Here is a 24,709-nt window from a genome sequence, read left to right on the forward strand (position 1 = left end):
TGAAGCGAGCCCCAACATAATAAGCTTATTTGGGAGATGATCAATAGACCAATAAATATTCTATAAATATCATCCCCGCGATTTCTGTCGATATTTAATCTTCTATCCTGGTTTTGGTGTCGAAACACTCGTAGAAACACTCTTTGTCTGAATACTGTGTGCAGTCTAACCCCCTGACCATCCACACGGTGCAATTTCTTGGCCACCCAACACGTATGCTCATCTTTTACATACCTCTCCTCTCCCTTCTCGAACTTCAAAGCAAATAACCCTCTTTAATCCTCTACGCTTAATGACAAGATGAATCCGTATTTCCCTCCAACTCCGGACGCAGAGAAATGGTCTGACCCAAATTACTACACGCGACCAGCCCCCGTCGCACCGCCAGCTCCGTCCCCGCCCCCGGAATACAGTGCCTACCGTCCCGAGTTCGGCGCCGGCCTAGCACCGCCTCCGCCTCCACGGCTTCTGCGCCCGGTCCGCTCGGCGACGAACCTCACTGGCGCTCATGCACCGCAGCAGTCGGGGTTTTTGGACCCGAGGGGGAATTACCAGGTTGATTTTGTGGTTGATGAGATTCCAAGTCCAACGTCACTCACTCCGGGCCCTTTGAGTCCTGCGCCGTCAAATGAGATTAGAAGAGTTAAGAGCTCATCTGCTCTATCAGCAAGGTTGGATGCTCAAGAAGACAAACCGAAGGATTCGTCGAAATGGAAAGCTGCACTTGGAGAAGCGCAGTATTTCGCTGGTGGCCTTATAAGTCACCCCGCAGAGTCCAACAAGCATTTCAGTATCATTCGTCACTCTCACGCTCTAATCTGGTACAGAGGTCCAGCGACTTCAGTACCCATCACCATCCTCTCAGATGAACCTCTTCCACCCACGAGAACTGTGTGGTTACAGCAAAAGGGATATTCAGGAAACATGGGAATGACGCTCAAAGCAATGATGGGAACAACTGGTACTTGGATCGATGTAACCCCCGCGACCAAAACAGGCGTGGAACATATCTCTGAAGCAGAAGAACGCGGTATCCAGCGCGATTTCAAGCGGTTCGTTAAAAAAGCCTCGGGGCGTATGAAGAAACACCTCCCGAGAGAAACACACATCATCCGTATCCCCGCCGCAGCAACAGACGGTTACTTCCGCCTCGTTCTCTGCTCCAACTCCGATGGCAAAAAGGTCCTCTGCGGGAGTCCCGTATTCCGCATCGCCAGCACATCCACAGACGTAAGCACCGTTCGTGGCTCAAGTCTAAGTACTATGCCTTTGGAAATGGGCATCAAAGTCGCTAGCACCATTGGTTCACAGGTTGCAAAGAAGTACACTGGCGTCGCAGGCGCAGTCGTCGAACAGGGGGCCAAAAGACTCACGCCTTCGAACGCTACTATCAAGAAAGTCGCTACGAAAGCGTACCATGGAAGTGGCATTGGGAATGCAGTTAGTGAGAGTTGGAAGAATGGCAAGGCGGGACGTTATGATCCGTTGATATCGGGAGAAGCAATGGAGCCGCTGACGATACTTGGGAGTGACGAGGGACCTGAGGCGCCGTTTCCTTTCAAGTTTGCGGGTAAGGTCGTTCGAGGGACGGGCATTTCTACTCGCGAGTTGGGTGTTCCAACGGCGAATCTGAGTGAGGTTGGCGATGAGGTCAAGATGAGAATGGGCGGTGTCTTTGCCGCATGGGCACGCGTCCTCCCACCCAAAGAAAGCGAAGATTTCGACGACGACTGGCACGAAGCAATCGTCACAATCGCACCCCTCCGCAACGCCCCTCCTGGGGTAGTTCTTCGGAACAAAGTAACAGTGCACATCCTCCACGACTTTTCTGACACACTCTTCTTCGACCTCCGCATGAAAGTCATGCTGATGGGGCACTTGCACCCCTCCTCTCCCAACCTCACAGATGAAGCTTTCTTGGAAGAGCATACGCGCGATGTCATGACCACGACAGCGAGTTTAGGGCGGGAGAATTGGGGCCCGGAAGTTTCTGTCTCGGCGGTCAGGGCTGTGAAGAGCGAGAAGGGGTTTAAGGAGAGGTTGGGGGATGCGACGGGGGTGGTGCAGAGCCAGATGGATAGGATACCAAAGCATTGGGTTGGAGTTAGGAGTGAGGCTGGGGTATTGAGGGATCAGGTTTATGGGAATGGGGGGTTGTGGGTTGAGAGGTGAGATTGAAGGTTAGAGGAGGATATAGTAATGTTAATAAAAGAGCGTGTCCATCAAGTGTTCTGATGTTACAACGAAACATCTCTATGCATTGCGTTTAGGGATAGAGAAGTCAATGGCTTTGAAGAACTCGGGCCCTCGTTTCAAAGCGCGAGGAAGCTGGTGCAGTGTGAGGCAGCTCTTCCAAAGGGGACTTGCCAAGGAGACAACTCGAACTACATCAAGGAAACACCTCGATAGAGGAATAGCAGATGCGAACAATAAATCCGCGTATAGCAGCTTATGACTTGGCAAAGAAGAGATCAAACAAGGGGAAAGTACCCAATGCATCTCTCAGAGCGCCCAACACCGGTAGCTGGAGGACTAACGGAACTTCTTTGATCCTGAGTAGCTAGCAAAGCTACATATCTAGAGCACACAGCTTGTCGCCACTATCTCAAGTTAACGATGAAGTCCTAGAAGCGCAGAGCCTCTGCCTTGAAGCCGCCCAAGACATCCCGCGATACTTCGCTTGCCCGCCCGAATTTCATATCATGGACGGAACATCACGGCTTCGTTCTTCCCATGACATATCCCCGTGACGTCTCCCATCATCGGACTCTCGCGTCATCCGCGGATCTCTTCAAAAACACCAACATGATCAGATCGTGAGTTTGAAGCTGAAGTTATCTCTTCCCTCCCCAAAGGTCCCTTACACCCCCGAACCTTTCTACAAGGATTCCATCACACTCCCAGGACCCTGAAATCAAGAACCCTTGAAGCCATCGCGCAATTGCCATGCTCCAGAATGCCATGCACATCTCGGACTTCGACCGCAGGTGTGTAGCTATCAAGAACAAAACCACTGGCAAATCCCAGCGCTAGAACGAATACCTCGGTCTTCCAAAATCATGCCGTTGTGACGAAATCCCAGGCACGTGGAAGCATCATATCATATCACTCGCAACTCCAAAGTTTTCTTCTACGTAACAACACAATCAGACCACCGTGCCAAGCATACCGGGATGTCATGTGATATCACAATCCGAAGGGAAAATGGTGGCTGAGATCTTCGTGATGCAGGGTCCTGGGTGTATATTCTGCACGTCGTAGGATAGAAAGTCTCACATGGTGGGATTGACGGGGGTTTTCTGTCATGGTGCTTTCATGATATGATGGTTTAGTGTAGATGGCGGAAGCCATGGAACTCAGGATCTGTGGGGGGCAAATCCAGGGTCTCGGTAGCAAGAGGCGTTCTAGAGCGTTATCTGTCAGCGGGAGGGGAGACGGAATGTTCGGCATATTGATAGAGTCAATTCAAGAACGGGGGACGGATCAGATCATGGAAATGGCCGTTCATTCATCAATCTACCTAGCGTCGCCCAAGCCATCGGCGTAGAGGAACCCTGTATCGCTTGGCGAGATAGCTCGTCATCTTCTTGCGCCGTATCGGTTATCGTCATTGAGCATGCCTGTCATTTCGTTGTACATTTCGTTGACATTCTCAGAAGTCCTGGTTACGGCTGGGTCTTGACCATATCCCCGGAACTGGCTGTGTCCTTGATTCTGTTAGTAACCTTGATTCTGTTGGTAATCTTGGTTCTGTTGGTAACCTTGATTCTGTTGGTAACCTTGGTTCTGTTGGTAACCTTGGTTCTGTTGGTAACCTTGGTTCTGTTGATAGCCCTGGCTCTGTTGGTAGCCCTGGCTCTGTTGGTAGCCTTGAGCTTGCTGGTAACCCTGATTCTGATAACCCTCGTTCTGCTGGTAGCTCCCAGAGTGGCTTGGTTGATGCTGTGGCGGCGGAGGGTATTGGTCGGGGCGGTACTCTTGGTGCGACTGCTGTTGCTGAGGTCTATACTCGTCCTGGGGTCGGTAGTTATCCTGGTTTTGAGGTCTGTAATCCTGCTGGGACTGGTGCTGTGGTCGGTATTCGCCCTGTTGCCCTTGAGGTCGGTACTCATCGTGGCCTTGAGGTCGGTACTCATCGTGGCCTTGAGGTCTGTAGTCTTGGCTCTGCTGTGGCCTATAGTCCTGTCCCTGAGGAGGTCTGTATTCGTGACTCTGTTGCGGCCTGTAGTCATGGCTCTGCTGGTGATCAGGTCGATTGTCCCCAAACTGCGAAGGAGGATTGTACGGCTGTTGATACCCCCCTCCATGCTGCTCCGACGGCCGTTCATAGCCTCCCTGACCCGACGAGTATCCTCCCTGTCCTGACGACGAATGTCCGCCTTGAGAAACTGGCACAGGCGCATTCGAACCACCAAGATTCGCTTGAGCCGGAGCTCCCACACTAACACCCTCATTCCCAATATCATCCGGCACCGAGATCTTAACCTTGGGCAGATACTTCTGCACCTTCATCTCCACCATATTCTGCACAAACACCCAGCTCTGCCTCTCAAACTTCCTATGCCCACCATTAACAACCCCCAGAATACTCTCCCTCAGCGTCTCCTGAACCTTCCTCACCAGCCCTCTAATCTTGTTCACCAGCTTCGCCTTGATATCGTCCCCAAACCCTCTATCCGCAGAATGGCCAGGGCCGGCGTCGCGATCGAGTTGTGTGTCGAAAGGGTTTCCGCCGAGGATTTTCTCGAGAGGACGTTGGAACTGGTCGGGTAGTAATTCGAAGAGTTGCTTTTCAATACTGCCGAGAATCTTTCGGAACTCGAGACGGACTTCTCTGTGGACTCTTGCGATACCTGTGCTGAGTTTATCGCTTATGACTTTTGAGAAACCACCGCTCTCGCCATCAGCGCGTTCGCCATCACGATCTCCATCGCCGAACCCTCTCGCCGAACCTTCGTTGGACTTTTTATTATTCCCAAACAGCCCTCCAATTCCTTTAACAAGATCCTTAACCTGATCTTCAATCTCGCCCTTGACACCATCGCCTAGATCTTTCGTGCTCGTATTTCCTCGTAACCAGCGCTTGATATGATCGAGAGCAATGCGCGTGAACTGCTCTGCGATCGGGGCATGTTGTTCGCGGAGTTTGGCACCGACTTGTTCTTTGATCTCAGGACTGATCATCCGTGCTTTTTCCTCGGGATTTCGTGCGGCGTCTTTGACAGTGTTGCTAATCACACCTAGCAGACCATCAAGTTCAAAGCCTTGGCCTCCTCCCTTGCCGTTATTGTTCTCCAGATGATCCTGCACCGCGTCAAAGGCAGCCGACAAGAACCCCTTCGCACCACCCCGCGACGTCTCCCCTCCCCTCGATCTCGTATCACTCTGTCCTCCGGCTCTCCCCTCCGTAATATCGAAAATATCCCGTAAATCATCCCCCGCCTCATCAGTAATCTTTGTAAAACTCCTCGTCAACTTTGCCAACTCATCCGCAAACGGCAAACTCTGTCCACCGTAGGCATCAGGCGCATCATCCTTAAGATCAAATGGACTTCTCGAAGAAGAATCCTTATCTTTGTTGAAGAGTGATCGGAAAGCGTCGACGACTTTATCTTCGAGGCTGTCGATGGTCTTTTGCTGAAAGGTCTCGAGCTCGGAGGTGATGCGGGGTTGGATCTGGGGAGCGAGGGAGTCGACGTATTCGTCTACTTTTTTGAAAAGGACTTCTGGGACACCGCGGGAGGACATCTTGGGAAGAAGACAGAAGTAAAGTTGGTGATGGAGATGGAGGACGAAGCTAAGGTTAAGGTTATTTTGGCTGAGGCTAGGTAAACAGTGAATGAGGGGTCCTAAACTGAGGGGAGCTGAGCTGGCAGAGCTGAGTTGGCATGTGACGTCAGCTCTTTTGATCCACTTTCATGCAGCTCAGTTCATTTCAGTCAATCAGTGTAAGTCAATAAATCTCTATATAAAAAACAGTTAATAGAAGCGAAATGAATCTATGCCTATCCCAGTCAATTAGACATCCAAGCATGTCAATCCAATCCCCTTACCTCAAACAAAGCGTCCCTTAATCTCAACCTTCATCGCCTTAGGCTTCTCCCCCTTCGGCTCAACAACAACCCAATTCTCAACCTTGGCCTTACCCACCGCCAACGCCATCAACTGCTCATCCGTACAGCTCAACGGCGCATCTCTAACAAAGCACGTATTTACCGGCGACTCGGGAACCTTGTTCCTCACACTCCTCACACTCTTTCGTCCCTTGGTCTTGTACCCCGTATGCTTCCTCAGATCAACCTCCCCAGTGGCCAAATCCCTCCTCGACATGACTCTGTTGAAGATCGTAGACAACGCCTCAGGTTGATAACCTGCTACTCCATGTCCAGATTCGAAAATTCGAGAAAACGATACATTTCCATGCTCGCGAACGAAACCAGCTGTGTAAGAGCAATTCGTCTTGATGGGCGTGTATCCAGCGGAGCGGAACTCTTCAGCAGAGGAGAAGTTCAGTGAAAGACTGATGTTCTCACCACCGTACCCTTTACCAATTAGCAATCACCCCACAAGAACGTTCTGTGAAAACTTACAAGGGCAGCGATAGTCGCGATCAGCGTAGATCAACGCAACGTTAACACCCCGCTCAACAACCCTCTCCACAGCATGAAGACTCCCAATCATGATATCTCCCGTCTGTCCCAACCACACTTTGCCAATATTATTGAATCCCGTAGTGAAGTTAAGCGGAACACCGAGATCGCGCTGGACCCAGGGTTGGTTGAAGAAGTTCTCAATGTAAGGCTTTGGGAAGAGCGTGGTGTTGGAGTGTGTGATGTCAAAAGGCGATCGCTGCTTCAAGTCAGTATGTGTCGTATAAAATGATGGGGGAGAGGGGTACATACATCGGAGGTAGCCTGATAAGTCCCCTGAATCCCAAAAAAGCACAGATTCGTCGCCGCAAGACAAGCTTCATTCACAGTCTTGTTATTCCCAAACCTTTCAGGATCACCTTCCGCCACGAGAGCGCGGCACTTATCTGTCAACGCATAACAGCCCGTCTCCGGTTCCTCAATCTTCTGGAGCATACCCTTGTACGTCTTATCGTCGAAGAATTGAAGACCGTAGTTATTATGATGACCGTAATCAGCGTACCCCTTCGCCATAGCTCGTGCGTCGATACCAGGTTCTTGAAGACCCAGAGTCGCGAGGTTAAGAATCGTGGCGTTTGCAAAGGTTGGTTTAGAGTTGAAGATGAGGGTGTTTTGATCTTGGAAGTAGGAGAAGTAGTTGGGGCCGTAGAAGCCGCCGTACTGGAGATATTAGTTTAAGAATCTGAGGTTGAGAAGGCGACTTACAGATGATGTCCAGAGGGATATCTCATCATTCTTAGTCTGCCACTCCGGAAACCTAACCCGTTAGCAACACTCCAACACAACTCGACAGGCAAACATACTCATTGAACCAAACCTGCGCAAAAGCCCACATCGTCCTAGCACCACTCATCGTCGTCTTCGGCACAGTCTCCAACTCCCCCGAGTCAAAAGTCGCCTGCAAAAACGTCCCATTCGTCTTGGGTACCTTTTCCCCTTTCACCGGTGTAAACGTCTGCGTGAGAGTATCAAACGTCCCATTCACAAGATCAACGTACGAGAAACCCGTTCCCAGCGGTTGGTCGATGTACAGCATGTTGACGTGCTTGTTCCATGATATGTCATTGAGGGTCGTTGAGTTGGAGTCGGCGTTTACGGAGCAGGGAAAGCCGTTTGTGTTGTCGAAGGAGGATGAGCCGGGACCGCCGCCTATGTAGATTGATGTTGGGGCTGTGGATGGGTTGTTTCGGGCCTCTGTAGTCTATCAGTATATAAACTATATAGTATTGAGTAGGGCGTCGTACCGAAGTACCAGAAGAAGAGATGGGCTTTCTGCTTCTCATCCCAATGCTGAAAGTCAGGGAGTAGACTCTTAGGAAGCGAGACATAGCCGCTGTAAGCATTGACACCCTCGGTAGTCTCACAAACAGAAGTCTGTTTAATTATTAGTCACTCCATCTTCTGAGGCCGTTGAAAGGCTTGAGGCTTTACCTTCTTGTACGAAATCTCAGCGCCATTGAACAACTTGGACGACACGACTTCTAGACCCTTTGGCGCAGCCACCCACTCTTGAGCCGCCACCAACGACCCAAACGCCAGACCAAGACTCTTCGGAAGCCTCATTGCGAACTAGTAGAACCAACAAAAATAGAAGATTGTACAAGACTGTATGAGAGGAATGATACTCCTCCTCTTTCCCAGCGATCAACTCACGCTCTTATATCCTCCCACTGCTCAACCCCAGAACACTGATCAACACATCATGTCGCCAATCACTCATCATCAAAGAGGCTCAGACTCCATGAAACACATCACGACCCTGCTTCACTGCTCTGAATTGAGTATACCAGAACCATGTTTGGCGACCCGACCAATCACTTCAAAGCATCTGACAGAAGGAAGAGAACAATATAATGCACTGATGACTCTGCGGCCCACTGGTTCATTCTGATTTGGGAGTGTTTGCTTACGGCCAGGGCATTGCCTGTAAGGCTGAACAAAGGACGGGACTGTTTGTTGGCGAGCCGGCCAATCAAGGAGCCTTGTCGAGCTTACGGTGCGTGGCTTGGATGCTCGCCAAACAATTTCTCCGGAATAAGGAATGAATCTCCCGTCTTTAGTACGAAGAGACTCAATTCAAGTTTACCGTCATGTCAGAAAAAAAAGTTAAAATTAGCTATTACTATGTGTTGACCACTTCAATCTCGTCATGGAAGTAAATAACAATAAGCCCATTGACGATCCCCTCATCAAACCTCCTGCCCTTCATCGCTACAGTCAATCACAACAATCACATCACAAACATGGGATAAAAGTCAGAGGTGCAAATGATTCTCTTGAGCTGGACCTGCATCGCATTCTGGCAGCTTTGTAGTGTATAGTATAATGTATATCTGTTCTGACCCAACTCTTTTCCTCCCTTCCAAACACAATCCTTCGTATTGCATACCATTCATCGGAAGGCAAACTTTTTTGAATCCATTCCCAATTGTCCTGTCCATTCGCCATTACACAGTCTTCGCATTCAATCAAGTCATCGTTTAGGCATACGCCTCGGGAGACATTCGTGACACGCGTAAAACCAGGCTTCGCTCAACTATCCGCAGACGTCAAGATAAAACACAATGGTCTGTCACATCACACGCAAAACCCGCATTAAAGGTTGTCTCCGTCCGTTCAACGGCGAGAAGCAAGCGTCGGGGTGAAGCGGTGATGATGGCCAGAAAATTCCGATTAAAAAACAAGAGTAAAACAGAAGCGGGTGATATTCCGCGAGAGCAAACGAGGAAATCAGGACTCGCAGGTAAACATGGCTCCCAAACTCCGATGCGGATGCCCGGCTCGCCATGCCAGGCTAGCACAAGTCCATTACCGTAAACGCCAAACAATTGTGGCCGTCAGCCGTAGAAGCATTGCCAGTGACTGTATGTCAAAGGGCTGTGCTGTTTCGGATCAAACAGCCGGGGTAGAGTAGTGATGTTGGGCGACAAACATGATGTTGTCTTGTCCCATAAGTGTTGAAGGGTTATTAGATATCAAGATAGTAATGCAATCTTGGGTTGCTCTTGATGTTGTGTTGCTGGTGGATGTTAACAGTCCAACCTAATTCCACGGTCGCCGGTACGATTCTATCCTCGGATCGCCGTAGCAGCATGTCCATCAGACCAGGGAAACCGATCCATCATTTGTTGCTGGACATGGTACGACAGATCGTTGGATGGTGTAGCATCAAACGACACGAAGGCGGGTGAAGCCGACCTAGCCGTGGCTGAAGGTCTCGGTGAAGGCGAAGTACTGTTGGCACGGAACGCATCCTGTGGTGTTGAAGCACCGGAAGGAGGGCTCAAGGCGCCGTGCAACTGAAGGGTATGGTGAGCTGCAGGTCCGGCGTGATGGGCATTTCCGTTCGGGCTTCCAAGTGAGGTGGTATAGCTGCGGCGATGGTGATTTCCGCCGGCAGCACCGTCGAAGCGGGCACCGCTGAGTGTACCGTCCTTCATGTTAGGACTCGACTGTTTTGATCCAAACTGCAACACGAACAACTGTTAGTAACCGACTCTTTCATTTTGCTTCTGTGTCGCCGTGCCATCCCGTAGGCCTTGGAGACTGATGCTGAGATTCTGGTGAATCAGGGATGGGCGACGGGCACCAGAAGCGATGGGTGAAGCAGGGCGAACTTCGGGGGCACGTACAAAGCAGTACTTGTTGACCAACTCTTCATACGAAGAGCTGGAGATGGTCGAGTTGGGAGAGGTAGCTCCAGTGGTAGACTGGCTCTTAGCGTTGGTGGCAGGCTCAGGGACAGTGAGGGTGGGCTTGAGAGTCCGGACGTTGGCCTTCATATAAAGTCCATCCTTATCCTGAGAGGCCTCCTTGTCCTTCGCGGCCTGGACAGCAGCACTCAAGGAAGCACCAAAGTCATAACGGTTGGAGAAGGCAAGTCCGCTAGGCGAGCCGAAATCCTTGGAGAGGTTATCGCTAGCAAGGTTGCCAGCCGACTTGGACTTGAGACGGAGGCCGCCAGTGCTGTTCTCAGACTCGCCGAGATACTCGTGGATAGGCTGGTCAAAGTTGAGCTTAGCATCGTCACCAAAGTCACCGAAGCCAGCAGGCATCGACTTAGGTCGGGGGACATTGGCGCTGTTGGTGCGTCGGCTACTCCGGGGAAGGCCATTAGCGGGTCGGGAAGAAGCGCCCTGGAAGTTGTTCTTCCCGTTCATGGGCAGATGCTTCTTTCGGAAGTCGACCTGGAAGTTAGAGCTGCTGTTGTTGTCCCAGTACTCCTGTCCGTTGACGGCATAGCGGATGCAGAGGAAGAGTGTCTTTGACTCGAGGTTGGCCGTGTCAGCAAGCTTGATGGAAAAGGTAAAGCGATCATGACCCAGCGGTGTTTCCCGAGGGCGGATCTCGTGGCTGTAGTCAGCGGCAACCTCCGAGGTGGTCTTCCAGTAATCCAGAGTGAAACGGCAGGTAACGGCCTTGGAGAAGGCAATGTTGGCGACAGCCACAGAGCCCAGAAGGGTCTTTTGGTCGGCCGAGAGCCAAACCTTTTCCAGTCGAACGGGCAACGACTTACGTGCGGCTGAGTCGTGAGGGAAGTTTGTGGTAAGGATCTCCCACTCAAAAGGAGGGGTGCGGGCAGTCTGCTTGCCATTGCCAGGGAAGGGATACTCGGTATCACTCTCGTAGCTGTCGATTGGCGAAGATCCAGCACTCACAGCCAGAGGTCGGTCCACTTGCAAGAAGTGTCGGACGTGCTCGAGGTGTGAATCAAAGTGAACAGCCTTGGAGAAGATGGGGGTACCGGGCATGCTTGAGGGACGTCGTCGAGAAGAAGGACGGAGGGCAGGTCGGACTAGCTCACCAGACTTCTTTCGCACCATTTGAGGCTTCTTAAGCAGGTCCTCGTCAGACTCCTCCTCTGATACTGATATCGAGTTGTCGTTTGACTTTGAGAGGCCAGCGTTTGGCTCGGTGGCTGATCGAACGTGTCCCATCTTACGGCCCTTTGCGAGATCACCTAGTGCACTTGTGCTGAAGCTGAGGTGTACACCATCCTTGCGGCGGAGCTGAAGATGTTCTGTGCTGTCTTGATGCTGCAATTGTGATCGTGGGGGGGATGATGAACGTTGCATGGGGATCTGGCTGACAGCGTCCCGCAGAGCCTTGTCAAGCTTTCGACCTCGAATTTGTGGTTCTTGCTCCTCGTCGTCGCTACCGGAGGAAGCAGAATCAGGTGGCGAGATGATGGCACCCATGGGCATTGTGCGTTCGTCTGTGACGGGTGGTGGTGATTGTCTCACGCTTGAAGGAACAGCTGTGCCCATGCTCTTAAGATCCTCCGATGTTCCCTGCGGTGTCAGCGTCCCTGTTGATCCATCGCTAAGGGCTGAAGCTGAAGGTGTTCGTCGATGCTTTGTAAGATATGAAGCAGATCGCGGTAGACTAGGTCTCGGACTCGATTGTAGCGACGACCGCCGACTCGCTACAGGCGATGCGGAGGCTGACGAAGCGGGAGATCGATGTGAGGGCGGCGTGTAAGGCATTCCCAAGGTGGGTTGTGTGGTGATTAGAGGGAGAAGAAGGGGGGAAGAGAGGAGGAGGTTATTCCGTGGAAGCCGTTTGCCAGGAACTTCGCTTCACCACGTGGAGGATAGAGTAAAAGAAGTAACCCAGGGGGATAAATGAGGTTTTCGAGATGAGAAGCTCTCTTCTCGTGATGGAGAGAGATTCAAGGGCAGTTGCGCGGAATGCGCTACAGCGAGAAGTGGTTTTTTCTTTTCTCTTTCTCTTAGCGTATGCGATGAAGATCAAGGCAGGCGCAGAAGGTGATCGAGATCAGGTCTAATAATGGGGAAGGCACTGATTAGCATGGTTAAGAAACAAGGAATTTTTGTGGCGATGCATAATTAGACGAAGAAATGGGGGGAAAGATAAGAGCTGATGGGGGACAATTGGTAGTAACAAGGTTTTCACAGGCTATTGATGAAAAGTAAAAAATGAAGAATGACGATTGTTTTTAATTGTTTGACGATTGTTGCGATGGATGACAATAAGAGGACGAGTGAAACAATAGGATGGTGCTGTGCTGAGGTCCAGGTGCATCCACAGGGGAGTACAGTGAGTGGAGTGATGGTGGTTTTCAGCGGGCGATAAGGTGCAGTGCACTACTTACACGATGAAATTGATCAATGCGCACCCCAACAAAAAATAGGCAGGCAAACGATACAGCTCGAGAAAAACAAATGCTCTGGCAATATTCCAGCAACAGAGCAGATAGATTTCCACGAAAGGTACAGTTCGGCAATTGACGGTGGTTGGGTTGAGGGTATCACAGTGAAGTGGTACAGCAGATGGATCCGTTGAACGTGAGCGAGAAGAGTCGTCGGATTAGGAGGCTCGTCGAGACGATGATGGCGATGAGGATGAGGACGATGGCGACATGAAACAAGAAACCAACAAAGACAAAATCAATCAATGACCAAACAGTAAAACAAAATACAATGAAAAGAGGCTGCTGATACCAAAGACTTGAGAAGGAAGTCTGTTGAAGTAAAGTCAGTCAGTCGGTGGTCATAAACTCGTCGACAGCAATCAGAGCTGGTGGAGATGCTGAAAGGAATCGAGGATAAGAGTGCTGCGGGGAGCAGGTGGTTTTGAGTCTTGCGCTGCAGGCGAATTGAACACCCCAAGGTCAAGTCAAGTCAAGCCAAGCCCACCCAGGTCCCAATTAAAAAACCAAGGTACAAAACTCTTTTCTACGCTGCCTTGGCCCTGTCCAGAGGTGTGAGGGCAGCACCGGGGCCCGGCCTGAGCGGCATGGGACTAGAGGCTAGCGAGCTACAAGGTTGAGAGCCGCGTAGGCATGGGCCGTCTGGTGGTGGTTTCTTTGGGATGGTGGTGGGTGTTAATGGGCAGGGATGAGCAGTGGGCAGGATTTGAGTTGCAGGCCAGGGGTGGGCTAACGAGTTTTTGGTTGGGATGGGCAGAGCCACAGATGGGATGGGGGATGTGTTAGGGAGTGGATGGTAGGGTTTATGATAGAGGGAGGGGGGGCATCATCTTCTGTCTGTCTGTCTGTACTGGCTGTTGTGCACTTACGAGATATCTGTTCTGTTACAGGAATCTTATCCGTACTCTTCTTGTGTCTTCTGTTGTGTTGTATTATGGATTCTGTGTAGTATCCAATAGATAGACTCTCTCCATGCGGTGGAGTTCAAGTCGGGGACGACCACAATTTTGTGCTGTGCTTTCTCTGGGGGGTAGATCGATGTGGATAGAACTCGAGTTCGAGTATGGAGTAGTGGAGAGAAGCAGAAGAAGGATGGTTTGATGAAATGAAGCTACAGTTCAATTCGACAGGAAGAGGCTTTTGATATTCCCTCAAAATGCGTGAATTGAAGTAATCACCAAGATTATCAGAGGCGGCGGCAAAAAAAGGACCCCCAACCAAACCAGATCAAGACTTGGTGTTGTGGATTTGTGCGTGTAGATTCGCGGTGTTTTTTGAGTTGGGATGGCGGAGACTGGCGTCTGCCGATTTGCTGAAGATTTACAACTGGGCTTGACGGGCAATAATATAAGAAAATAGAAAGAAAGACTAATAAAGAAAAAGAGAAAGATTGACGATTTGATAATCAGTGTGTGGTTTTTTGTCTTATGCATGTACGTTTGTAGATGAATGATGTTACCGGATGCTGATGGTTACCGGATGTGTAAGGATGCTTTGCAGGAAAACGTCAGATGGCGGCGGCGGGGGACAAAGGAGAAGTGAGAGGCGAAACCTGAGCGTGGGATGGGATGGGAAATATCGGCAATTGAAACGTGGAAGCCGATGAAAGCATATGACAGACAATTGTTTAAGGAAAATGAGATGATATGAGGTTTCTGGTGAGAAATGATTTGCACTGAACCTGATTGAAGAGAGAGTGGATATGATCTGAGCAAGGCAGTTCCGGTAGCGCAGATAGGTGTCGTATCAAAACGCGAATCGACAGATAAAAAAAACGAAACTGCTAGGATGGCGACAGTCGAAGCGGAGATCCAATGCTACCGCTACCGGGGCATGGGTATCAAGTTAACGTTAGAGCAGCAAGCAGATGGGGGGCTCTCTTGGTTTGGCCTGCTTCGGTTTGAGGATGCGCCGGAAGGTTTTAGTGTGTGTAGTTTATGGAGTAGCGAGTGGTGTTATGAATGGCTGAATAATTCAAGCAAAATAGAAAACAGTCAAAAGAGAGTTGTAAGCAGTAAAAAAATGAATGAATGTAGTAGTGAATGAATGACTGGATGGCTTTTTTGAGGCACCAATGAATGATTTACAAGCTGAAAACAGAAAAGAAAGAAAAAGAAGAAAGATTCAAAAAAGGAAACGGGGAAAGTCAAGTCTATACAGATTCACAGAGACAATAAACAGGTCGTCATGGTGAGGATTCAGAAAAAGTGAACCTAGGAAGTCAAACAGAAACAGAAACAGACCACTCTCCCCAAAGTTGTTCCCAAGGCCGGGTCAGATCATCGAATGAGAGGTCTCCGTGGCGCACGCCAAGTGAACTGAGCATTCTTGGGACGAGGTGGGGAAGACAGAAATGTCTCTGAAAGTTCGTGGGGAGGAGTGTGCATCCCAGTTAAACTTCCAAGCTGACTGCTTCAATGGTGAGGTAGACAAGATGATATCAGCAACTAATCCACGATGACGAATTATCAAGAAAGCTAGATATGTAGAGCATGGTCTGGAGAAACGAGGTGAAGCAAGCGAAGCGGGACGTGGGGAACAGAAACAGCTTTGGACCAGAAAAATAATGTGGACAAAAAAGTGCCAAAGCTATCAATCATCCTCACCTCATCAAACTGAGAGGTGGAGTCGGGTCGGTGACACACAGTGAGCCTAGAGCTTCAGCTTCTCACGCCTTTCCCCAATAGCTTGCGTGCGTGCCTCACGGTCCAAAATACTCCCTGCCCCCATGTCCAGACTCACTCCTCCGTATCGTCCGCTCCGTGTCATCCGGACGCGCCGTTCAGGGCAATGAATCAGGGCCCGACTCTCTGAACTACCATTGCAGGAGCGTTAGCTCTCGGTAGATGGATTTAACAGAAAATCGTCAATCTCGATGGCTCAGTACGACATGGTCAATCCTTCAAAGAATAAAAGCTTCACCGACATTATGAGGCTCGCATTTCCATGTATGTGCCACAAGAGTGAGTTCATGGCTTGCACCGCAACCTTGAGTCTGAGCCTCCTTGCACTGTATCACTGAATTGTGTATTTCCAAGGCAGAGCCCCTTGTTGAACCAGAGCACGGGGCACGTCTAGAAGAGCTCTATGCCCTGTAGCACGTTAGCAAGGGCATTGATTCGAGGCTTCTTTCGGGTGCAGTACCATTGGAAATTCCGTGCATATTGAACGAAAGCCAAAAAGAAGGAGCCAAGCCAATTCGCTTACGAGGATTTCATTTGATAGAGGGGAGCACAACGTCCGCCAGGTCAACAAATGCAGTGCATGGTAACTCGTGACATCTTTGTCGTCAATGACGTATGTCGTCACAGAAACCACGCGCTCATTCTTTCATTGTCTCACTACACACTCTTTTTTTTTCTTTTTCCTTCTCTTTTCTGTCTTGGAAAAAAATAATGCTCCCAACCAACACATACACAACATCTCGAGATACCAACAAAGTCTCAGCCGGGAGCCTCCCCCAGACTTCTCCGGTGCAACTGCAACACTGGTCCTTGGACCAATTACTAAGATCTACAAAACAGGACCTGAAGCTCCATGGCATGCCATTTGCCCAGATGCTGATCCATGTCAATAACCATGCTGTGATACAGTATCATCCGTGCCCATACCCGCTGTTATTTCAGTGGACGACGGACAAACCCCAGGTCCAAACGTCTCACGATGCTTGTCGCCCACTGATCCTCATCCCCAAATGAACCTGCGAAGTCAAAGGGCGGGAAATCTCCAAGACAAAGCAAAAGCAAAGCCCAACGCTCGTGGCTGACACACTTGGAGAGCCTCCAGATTGTTCGTTCGCGTATGTGGGTCTCACACCGTAAAAAGCTAGAGCCTCTTCTCTTTTTTGCGTCTGGCACTCTCCAAGATGACAGTCTGAACACAGTCGTGTCTCTTCACCCAGACAACTGATCGCATGATTCAGGTTGTCATGAACAAGAAGACAGACTCGAAGTCAAAGAGTCAAGACCGCTTCTTTCCCGCTTCAATAGTTTCCAGACGATGGCGGCTGTCTTTTTTTGCTGCAATGCAGATTACACCATCCCCAGACGAGACTACATCCGACATGCACGGCTTAGTCAATAAGACTAGCATGTCAAAGCTTCCTGTCATGATTTGACAGAACACACAGAGCGCGGAAGACAGCCTCGCACTGGTATTGGCTACAAGAGTTTTCCTCCCTATTATTTCTCCACGGAGCTGTTCTGTAAAACATATTTGTCTGGCGCTTTGGGCGGGATGCCAATATGAAAAATGTCACAGATCCCCCACGTACTACGCACAGTAGTGTTGAGCTTGTTTTTCCTACCGTTACGAAAAACTGAAATGAGCGAGATTAAAAAGAGTCAATCCCAGATCGAGGCTCCAAGGGCGAAGCGAGGACATGGATAAGACCTGCACTGAAGGGGTTTAGCGTCCAAGATTGCGTCCGACACCAAAGAGATAACGGGCCATGCACAGACCAGATCGCCCACTCACACTTCTCAGCCTCTCCTTGGGATGCTATTTCTGTATTGGTCCAGAAAAATTTTTGCACCTCCAGGGTTGTATCCAAAAGCCTCCAATTGCTCCCCGTTATCAGCTTCAATTTCACATCCAGAGTCAGAACGTCCCGCCCATACTAACAGACCGGTCGGTAGGTGGGGAAATTCCACTCACATCTTTTTAAATAAATATCCTCAAATGCCTCAAATACTGCCGAATCTAACGGCAACTAAGGCAAATCGTCTCGTTCCCCAAAGAAGCTTGTCTTATTCTGACTGTTAATGGAATGACTGTAGGGTGAGAGGTGAGCTGTGAGTGACAGCGCTAGAGCCATATCGAAAGATGCTAGACCCAACAATGGGAACGCCTCCAGAAGCTAAAATCATGGTGTTTTGTGGTTCGTCTTAACAGTTTTGGGAGGTTGTTGGGTACGCGAGCGTTAGCGATCTCACCGTGGCTTGCATTTTCACATGTGAATTTGCTCCAAGTGTGTGCAACCACTCATCGATGCTATCCCCATCAGTCACTTTACATACAAAGGACCCTGATCCCCAACCAACCATAAAGTCCCCTGCAATGATGCGATGCCCACCATTTGAACTCAAGGCGGTTACTGTTACAGCTAAAGGGTTAAATGAAAGCTGACAGTCGCATCGCCACCAATATGCTCTGCAACCGTTCACTCCCATCCCCCAACAAGTGAAAGGTCAGGCAATAAAGGCGCAACAACACCAAGAGTTTTCATCGCCACCCATTAGTCACATACTACCACCAACAAGTAAATAGCTTCTTCCATTTCCGTCCTGTCGCATCCCGACTTATTTGCCTCAACCGTTATATTGTTTCTGCCGTTCACCGACGGGATCCATTCTCGATGCACACACCAGCTTGAACGGCAAATGTAATGTCGCACTCAGCGCATCGCCCGTAACGTACGGTTTTGCAAAACTGCAGGACGACCGTTTCTGTTTTACGAGATGTGATGATGATCCTTCAGACGGGGCTCCGTTTCCTAGAGCGTCTATTTTGGAAACATGCCGAATATGCAATAAGCCATGTTTGTTCAATTCACAGTTTTCCTTTTCTATTGTGATATGACTGATCTGCTTTTTACCCTACCCTTGTCGTATGATAATGCGCGGGAGAGCGACAAGATGCGCGGCGAGATCACCAAGGATGATCGCGACGATAATGAGACCGGAAAGCTATCCCAATATCTTGTGTAACTCACGCCAGAGCCTCTATTCATCACGTAACATAAGCTCCGATGTCGCTCTGCTCTTCTCACCATTGATGCCATCCAACCACTGTAATGACATTGACACAACCTCCAACACTGCCTGCGATGACTATCACACCGATAAAGCACAGATAGCCAAACATATCTAAAAGCAGTCCTTATCAGCACTCGCACTCACTATCAATTGGCCCTGCCCCGCGAATGCAATGAGCATCTCCTGCGTTCTTCACTCTTCGCACGCCACACCCAGGGTACAGGGATGGGTGTCAGCGCGCACACACTGCATCTCGATGTGTGTGAGTGAAACGGCGAGGATCTCTGTGGCTTGATTGGTTTTTGGCAGCAGCGGTTCGCAGTGAGTTTCGCTAAGCATGCAAGAGTGGGCGCCATCCATGAGCTTTGACAGGGAATCGAAGAGCAGGGATGAGCATTGACCAGCGCGACATTCAATTTGGGTTTTTTGGTGGGTCTGAAGCCGTACACCGAGATTGAATGGAGTTTGGAGTTGGAGTTGATGAGGCCGGGGTGAAGGACTTCTATCAGAGGTGACAGAAATGCTACTACAATTTTACAATGAAAATGCGGGGCTCTTGACTGGCTTATTCTCGTACCCTGCTACAAGGTCTCGCCTTTTTAGACCCCAACGAGCTCTGAAGCTCAATATCAATCGTATCGTATTCAGTGGCCCACACTAGACGCGCACGGTCTTCAAGGCAATGATTTGCAGTGAATGTCATTAATGGCATGATAGCAAGACACTACAGTAACATTTTGGTCTGGCACCTTTGACCATGATGGCTTCCAGAGGCGTCTATGATCCAGCCAACAATTGTCTCTTGATCTCAAGGGTCTTCTGTGAATCGAAGATCAATTGCCGTCTCAGTATCAAAAAGTCTTCAACACTGCACACGGACACTTCGCCACCCATGAATCTAGACGCCTGCCGCTGTCCAGGAAGCAGATATCCGTGATTAATTGTCTCGCCTACAAGAACTAAACTGAATATGCAACTATCTCCAGCCTCTTGGGTATCAGAACATCCTCCATCCAGTGGTTAGGTGGGTCAAGGGTTCTCTTGGTCTGTGTTTATGGTGTTAACAGGACCCACGGGCCAAGAAAGCACAACATCAATGATCTGATTGAGGGTATACCAAGTAAAACCTCCTCCTCTTTTCATCTCATCATGCCATGCCGAGGCCGTCATTTTGGTGTTTTGCATGATAGCCAAGCCTCGTGGGTCATAATCGTTCATCTTTTGCCATTCTTCAACACTTTGAGGGGATCTTCAAAGGGGTCCAGCCTCAAATGATGTCTGCTACCCTGATCGTCGGCATCCCGCCATGATAATGCCACAAAAGCAGAACTGTGTGAGTGGATATACATATGTACCAAAAACCATTCCCGTACATTACCGTGATCTTCGTTGCAGTGTTCCTCGTGTACGCCCTCACCCTCACGGCTGGGAATAAGGGCAGACCCTTTATGTGGCGATAAAACCAAGGCAGGAAACGGGACCCTTCATACATTCATTATACCTACGTAGAGAAGAACCCCCGTAGGAGAAAAAGGGTTCTGTCCAAATTGAGTTTACTTTCTCTCCGCTGCTCACCGACGTTACCATGGGAGAATGATGGCCGCCTCAAAATGATACGCCATATACGCAGCCACATCCGCAATCAGAAGGATGAGAAGTGAAATGCATCAGCGACACTACAGCACAACTCGTTCGAGGAGAAGGGGAGATGAGAGGGCAGGTCTAACGATGATGACGCTGCGAGGCATGTTAATTGCGTGGTATTGCGTATGCTCTTGCTGCAAGTCACCTCGTTTCTGAGAGTCATAACGCATATCTAGGCTCTTATCATTTGCTCCCTCCGCTGCGTCTCGTTATCTGCCGAGCATCTGGGGAGATTTTGACGAGATGGAATTGGTCCAACACGAATGCGGGGAACGTTTTCGTGTTCCTCTGTGATCTGCAACTCATCATCATTCAAGCCAATATCCCCAGACGCCGTTCGTCTCGTCTTATCGGTACGACTTGCGGAGTCGCACAAAACACTGTCACCGTATAATTAGTGAACTCCCAAGCACCGTGAAGCAATTGGAGGAACGGATTTTAGCTAAACGCTACGATGTGCCCTTAAGCTTTACCGGATCTTCCGCCCCGGAGGCGCTACCTGTCGGAGTGGGGTGATGCCGATTGAGCCCAGCTTACCATTGAGCGAGATGCTAGGTAGCAAGAAGAGATGCCTGCCGTAGTTTTCGTTTCACCAAGTCAATATTGGTGATGGCTCATTCTTGGACTCTTTTTTCCTTTCGGGTGTCATCTTCCAGAGACCTAACCAGAAGCTGCACGTCACCCTACCTTACGCTATCTTGGAGCTCTCTCTGCGCGTCTCGACAAAACGAGCATCGTTTCTCCAACCCCGCGCGAACCCCCTCTTTACAAGACCAAGCAAAGCCATGGCATGTTTCTGCTAACGCACTATCGATGACTTTCCATTGTAACCGCATCTGGATGAACAGGAAAGACTACTGTAGGGTCATGTTACTTTACACATGATGTGCCATTTCTCTCTCGGCCGACATCAAAAACCCGATATCCACGTGATGGCATTTCTAAGACGTGATTTATCGGACGTTTCGGAACCTGATATGATGATATGGGAAAGTTTGCTCCCCCTGGTAAATTGCTTTGCTTGGTATATTTTCATCGTGATGCGGCATGATCTGAGTATGACAGCTTTTGATACTCAAGACCAAACATCGACTCATGGTGCGGGGAAGCTATTCATAGGGGCAGGTAGTCCATTCTAGACCTCTACGAGCAACTCAGCTGCCAAGACTAATCCAGGGTCTTTATCAAGCATAATATCACTGATTTAGAAGTCGGTAATTACTCAATTGGTCACTATTCGAGCTCTGTCAGAATTAAACACTTCCGTAGAGAGCTTCATACATCAAGAGCTGTAACTATGAACAGAGCACACAAATGCTCCCCCTCTCCGCTCCCCCTCCCTGCAACCCCCCCTCGCCCGTTATCATGGCTCGCTAAGCAACGGCCCCCCTCCTCCACACCACCTTGAATGAGATCCTGGCTGTCTGGCTGCCAACCAGGTAGGGGCATCACAAGCAGAAACCGGGACCTCAACACCAACACCACGAGTTTGGCAAAAATACCACTGCCCTGTTGGTGTCTCGAGACTGCTTTCGACTGGTTTAATATCCCCGCTGATCGACCCTTGTCGCGTCCCCCTTGTGCAGTCGGTCAGATAAGGCCGGTGAATCGCGCTCTTTCTGCGTGTCTTGTATCGATGCTAAGCAGGTGCCGGGTTTCAAAGATACCTTGGAAGACTGGCGTATAGGCTTGTATTTCGCATGAGTCGTTGAAGCTCCTTCATAACGGGGCATGTCACATTGAGAACCCACAGTATTTCACAGAGGCGCCGTCCGATATGGGCACTTTTGAACGCCCACCGATGGATACGTTTACTGAATTCGAACAGCTTCAAACCTCCCAAGGCAGCCACCAAGCCCCGAGATGGTTGCCCACCACTTGAGGCTCGGCCCTCTGATCAGCAAAACTTGTTCAGTTATGGATAGTTTACCTCTCTTCTTGTCCAGGCACAGGGACTTGGTTCCCGACTTTGGTGTTTTATTCCTGGTATTCCCCGACACCAACTCAACAGAATTATGTTCGCCTCGCCTCATTCTCTTTCTGGCTTCCCCAGACCTGGTCCCCCCGTGCTCCCACGGGGTAAGGAAAACCCAGACTCTACTTCATTGTCGTTTTGAAAAGTGACTGCTTTATGACGTATTCTGCGCAGATGCTGTGATCACCACCATCGAGGTCTAGTATGCAAATCGTGCAAATAGTCGGATCAGGTGGAGTTGCTCGACTGGGTGTGCACGGTCTCTGCTTCCAAAGTAATTTCAACGCCAAGCATTTGTTTTAACAATCAACGAAAGAGTAACAAGGAAGCGGAAAAGGCTGACTGATCCTAGAGGCTGGAACTAGGCTAGCAAAAGCAAGGGAGCCTGGTTGGTGCCGGAGGATCGCACAAAGAGCCTCTCTCGATGTTCCATTTATCTCGCTACGGTACGATGGAGACATAGAGTAGAATCCACTTTCCGCCCCCTGTGAATGAGCCGCAGCTTTACTATCACATCAATGGTATGGGAAATAGGAGTCAGAGTCAAATAACTAACCGCCATGACATACATGTCTCCGCTATGGAAGAGCCCTCTCATCTCCCTTTGCAAACCTGGCGAGGTTCAAAACGGCTTAATACACAAGTGGACTCCCCCGTGAGTAGCAATATCCCTCATCCTTATCCCTTTTCGCTCAAGGACTGCTACGTAATTGTTGCTATTCGTAAAAATGAATGTTGAATATTTCACGCACTGGCACTATATGGAGCAGAGATGTGATTGAATTCCACTTATTTCTGTTGGCAAAGACGCCTCGCCTCGCACCCCGCCATCCTTCCCCTCAATATCCAACGTGTGGACGCGGAGTTGAAGGTCCAAAGTTTGAAGTGGTGGCAGACAGCATCACATCGTGCCAAAAAAGCCACCACACGAAATCTGAGCTCGCTTCTCCGCCACACACCAATAACACACAGATGTCTACGCTATTCCAAAGTAAACGGCCGCCTCACTTGTTAGAAACTGTCACTGCTACTGTAACCTCTTCACCGCCTCAGCCATGCATCTCTGTTCTGCGTCCTCATGAGTCGCCCGCATTGCATTCTCTTACTGTAGGTACAGTGACCTACAGTACACACTACCGTACACTGCGCTTGCAGGGAGAAACCGCCCCTCGAGACAGGCGTGTCCCGCATTGTCTTGCAATATCGTGCATCTACCGTATGTCAAATGACTGGCCGTGCTGACTTGCTCTGTCGTAAAGGGTCCCCCTCCTCGGAGGTGTTGCCCTCAGCTGCGGAGCTTATCTATCCCTTTGAACTCTACGTACTGCTGTAGGGTAGTACTGTCACGAAGTGCACGGTAGACATTAGGGTAGCAATATTGAATATTGAGATCTCACATACATAAACGACTTCTGTGCTGTAACGACAGCTTGTGTCATGTGCCAGAGCATATGACACGTCTGCTCTTCCCCGGATGCCCCAGACTCCGTAACTTCCCCATCTGAGCGTTCGACGCTCGGTCAAGAAGGGAGGCGCTAGTCGGCGTTGAAACTATACGGTATTATCTTACCAAGTTCTAGATCTGCCCTCATTACACCCACTGACAACGGCCCGGGCCATTCTGACTCCTCACAGAGGCCGCTGCGAGTATCAATTCAATGGCGACTGTTGTGCCACTCTGACAGCTAACCGTGAGGCGATGCTGAGGCTCGACTGGACGAGAGTTATGGTGGCGGCTGATGATACTTTCCGTGGAGAATGCCATTTCTCGTGTTTTCTTGTGTTATCTCTACGTATAGATAAGGGTTCTGCTTAGTCTACCTTCCTGTCGGAATGTGTATTTGTGTCCAAAAATCATGGTTTTGATATGTTGGTGTTCAGCTGCAGTTCGTTTATGTTCCCCAGATTTCGGTAGTATCGGCTCGTTGCTACCCCTACAGTACAAAGACCTTGCCATATCTTTTCCCTGATTCGGCCAACAATTGGGAAGCATCCATCACGAAAACCCGATGTTGCGTTCCAATATCTGTAAGCATGGCGTGGGTTGCACCGACACGAGGGCTAGAAACGGCTTTTTCCGTCTCAGGTAACCCAATCTGCATAAGAACACTTCATAAACGCTTTCAAAAAGGAGCGTCAGGAACGTATATAACTTTGGGTGGCACGACATATGCTCGGCAACAATCCCCTTCAGGTTTTGACCGGTTGAGTTCCACGGCTTTTGGGATGATATGGTGATTTGCTGGAGGGGAGAGCTGACGCTGATTTCAAAGGATATCACCTGTTCTTTGTTCTGTAAGGAGCGACACATCCTACGGACTACTACTGAGAGGCGAGGGAGACCTACTTAACTCCGTTTGAAAGTGATATGATTGCCGGGGAAGTAACATGATCGTGCCACGCCGCTGTACATATCTCGGGAGTGCACGACAGTGGCTAAGGACAACAATTATGAGGCTCGTGAATGACTACTGTGTAGCGAACTAATACTGACTGAAGAACTCTAGAACGT

The 24,709-nt window shown here is 49.7% G+C and overlaps 6 protein-coding genes across 13 annotated transcripts; 3 read left to right on the forward strand and 3 right to left on the reverse strand.

Annotated features, from left to right (window-relative positions):
• Positions 1-3: 3 nt before the first annotated feature.
• FOXG_02471 (uncharacterized protein) lies at positions 4-5,829 on the reverse strand. Of its 2 annotated transcripts, none has more exons than XM_018379919.1 (3): positions 4,143-5,829; positions 3,762-4,118; positions 4-3,725 (listed from the first exon to the last, which is right to left on the reverse strand). In XM_018379919.1, the coding sequence occupies exons 1-3, from the start codon at positions 5,746-5,748 to the stop codon at positions 3,718-3,720; spliced, it is 1,971 nt and encodes a 656-aa protein (XP_018236052.1). In that variant the 5' UTR covers positions 5,749-5,829; the 3' UTR covers positions 4-3,717. The 2 variants fall into 2 exon arrangements, with proteins under 2 accessions (XP_018236052.1, XP_018236051.1); XM_018379918.1 differs by having other exon boundaries at positions 4-3,707; positions 3,816-4,094; positions 4,119-5,829.
• Positions 235-2,271, forward strand: FOXG_02470 (uncharacterized protein). The gene has a single exon (XM_018379917.1). The coding sequence runs from the start codon at positions 301-303 to the stop codon at positions 2,170-2,172; it is 1,872 nt and encodes a 623-aa protein (XP_018236053.1). The 5' UTR covers positions 235-300; the 3' UTR covers positions 2,173-2,271.
• A 106-nt stretch (positions 5,830-5,935) lies between the features above and the next one.
• On the reverse strand, positions 5,936-8,619 carry FOXG_02472 (uncharacterized protein). The gene is made up of 7 exons (XM_018379920.1): positions 8,082-8,619; positions 7,895-8,024; positions 7,454-7,844; positions 7,356-7,407; positions 6,903-7,310; positions 6,591-6,849; positions 5,936-6,542 (listed from the first exon to the last, which is right to left on the reverse strand). Exons 1-7 carry the CDS (start codon positions 8,211-8,213, stop codon positions 6,055-6,057), a joined length of 1,860 nt encoding a protein of 619 aa, XP_018236054.1. The 5' UTR covers positions 8,214-8,619; the 3' UTR covers positions 5,936-6,054.
• Positions 8,620-8,894: 275 nt separating this feature from the next.
• On the reverse strand, positions 8,895-17,461 carry FOXG_02473 (uncharacterized protein). Of its 7 annotated transcripts, XM_018379924.1 has the most exons (5): positions 15,967-17,461; positions 13,692-15,914; positions 12,766-13,134; positions 10,283-12,434; positions 8,895-10,117 (listed from the first exon to the last, which is right to left on the reverse strand). In XM_018379924.1, the coding sequence occupies exons 4-5, from the start codon at positions 12,134-12,136 to the stop codon at positions 9,719-9,721; spliced, it is 2,253 nt and encodes a 750-aa protein (XP_018236058.1). In that variant the 5' UTR covers positions 12,137-12,434; positions 12,766-13,134; positions 13,692-15,914; positions 15,967-17,461; the 3' UTR covers positions 8,895-9,718. The 7 variants fall into 7 exon arrangements, with proteins under 7 accessions (XP_018236058.1, XP_018236061.1, XP_018236057.1 ...); XM_018379927.1 differs by having other exon boundaries at positions 8,895-12,434; XM_018379923.1 differs by having other exon boundaries at positions 10,283-13,134.
• Positions 16,122-16,520, forward strand: FOXG_18318 (uncharacterized protein; the record flags this gene model as incomplete). Its single annotated transcript, XM_018398387.1, has 1 exon — positions 16,122-16,520. One exon carries the CDS (start codon positions 16,122-16,124, stop codon positions 16,518-16,520), a length of 399 nt encoding a protein of 132 aa, XP_018236062.1.
• Positions 17,462-18,458: 997 nt separating the features above from the next.
• On the forward strand, positions 18,459-18,693 carry FOXG_18319 (uncharacterized protein; the record flags this gene model as incomplete). Its single annotated transcript, XM_018398388.1, has 2 exons — positions 18,459-18,526; positions 18,567-18,693. 2 exons carry the CDS (start codon positions 18,459-18,461, stop codon positions 18,691-18,693), a joined length of 195 nt encoding a protein of 64 aa, XP_018236063.1.
• Between the last annotated feature and the right edge of the window lie 6,016 nt (positions 18,694-24,709).

The sequence above is a fragment of the Fusarium oxysporum genome, chromosome 5 (assembly GCF_000149955.1).
Source record: "Fusarium oxysporum f. sp. lycopersici 4287 chromosome 5, whole genome shotgun sequence".
NCBI lineage: Eukaryota > Fungi > Ascomycota > Sordariomycetes > Hypocreales > Nectriaceae > Fusarium > Fusarium oxysporum.

Coding starts and splice junctions, on each gene's coding strand:
- FOXG_02470 (XM_018379917.1), top strand. CDS start 301: ATGAATCCGTATTTCCCTCCAACTCCGGACGCAGAGAAATGGTCTGAC.
- FOXG_02471 (XM_018379918.1), bottom strand. CDS start 5,748: ATGTCCTCCCGCGGTGTCCCAGAAGTCCTTTTCAAAAAAGTAGACGAA. Junction 4,095..4,118: donor CGATGAGTACCGACCTCAAG/GCCACGATGAGT, acceptor ACCGACCTCAAG/GGCAACAGGGCGAATACCGA. Junction 3,708..3,815: donor GGGCTATCAACAGAACCAAG/GTTACCAACAGA, acceptor AACAGAATCAAG/GACACAGCCAGTTCCGGGGA.
- FOXG_02472 (XM_018379920.1), bottom strand. CDS start 8,213: ATGAGGCTTCCGAAGAGTCTTGGTCTGGCGTTTGGGTCGTTGGTGGCG. Junction 8,025..8,081: donor CTGAGATTTCGTACAAGAAG/GTAAAGCCTCAA, acceptor ATAATTAAACAG/ACTTCTGTTTGTGAGACTAC. Junction 7,311..7,355: donor TATCCCTCTGGACATCATCT/GTAAGTCGCCTT, acceptor TAATATCTCCAG/TACGGCGGCTTCTACGGCCC.
- FOXG_02473 (XM_018379924.1), bottom strand. CDS start 12,136: ATGCCTTACACGCCGCCCTCACATCGATCTCCCGCTTCGTCAGCCTCC. Junction 10,118..10,282: donor TGGTCAACAAGTACTGCTTT/GTACGTGCCCCC, acceptor TTCGTGTTGCAG/TTTGGATCAAAACAGTCGAG.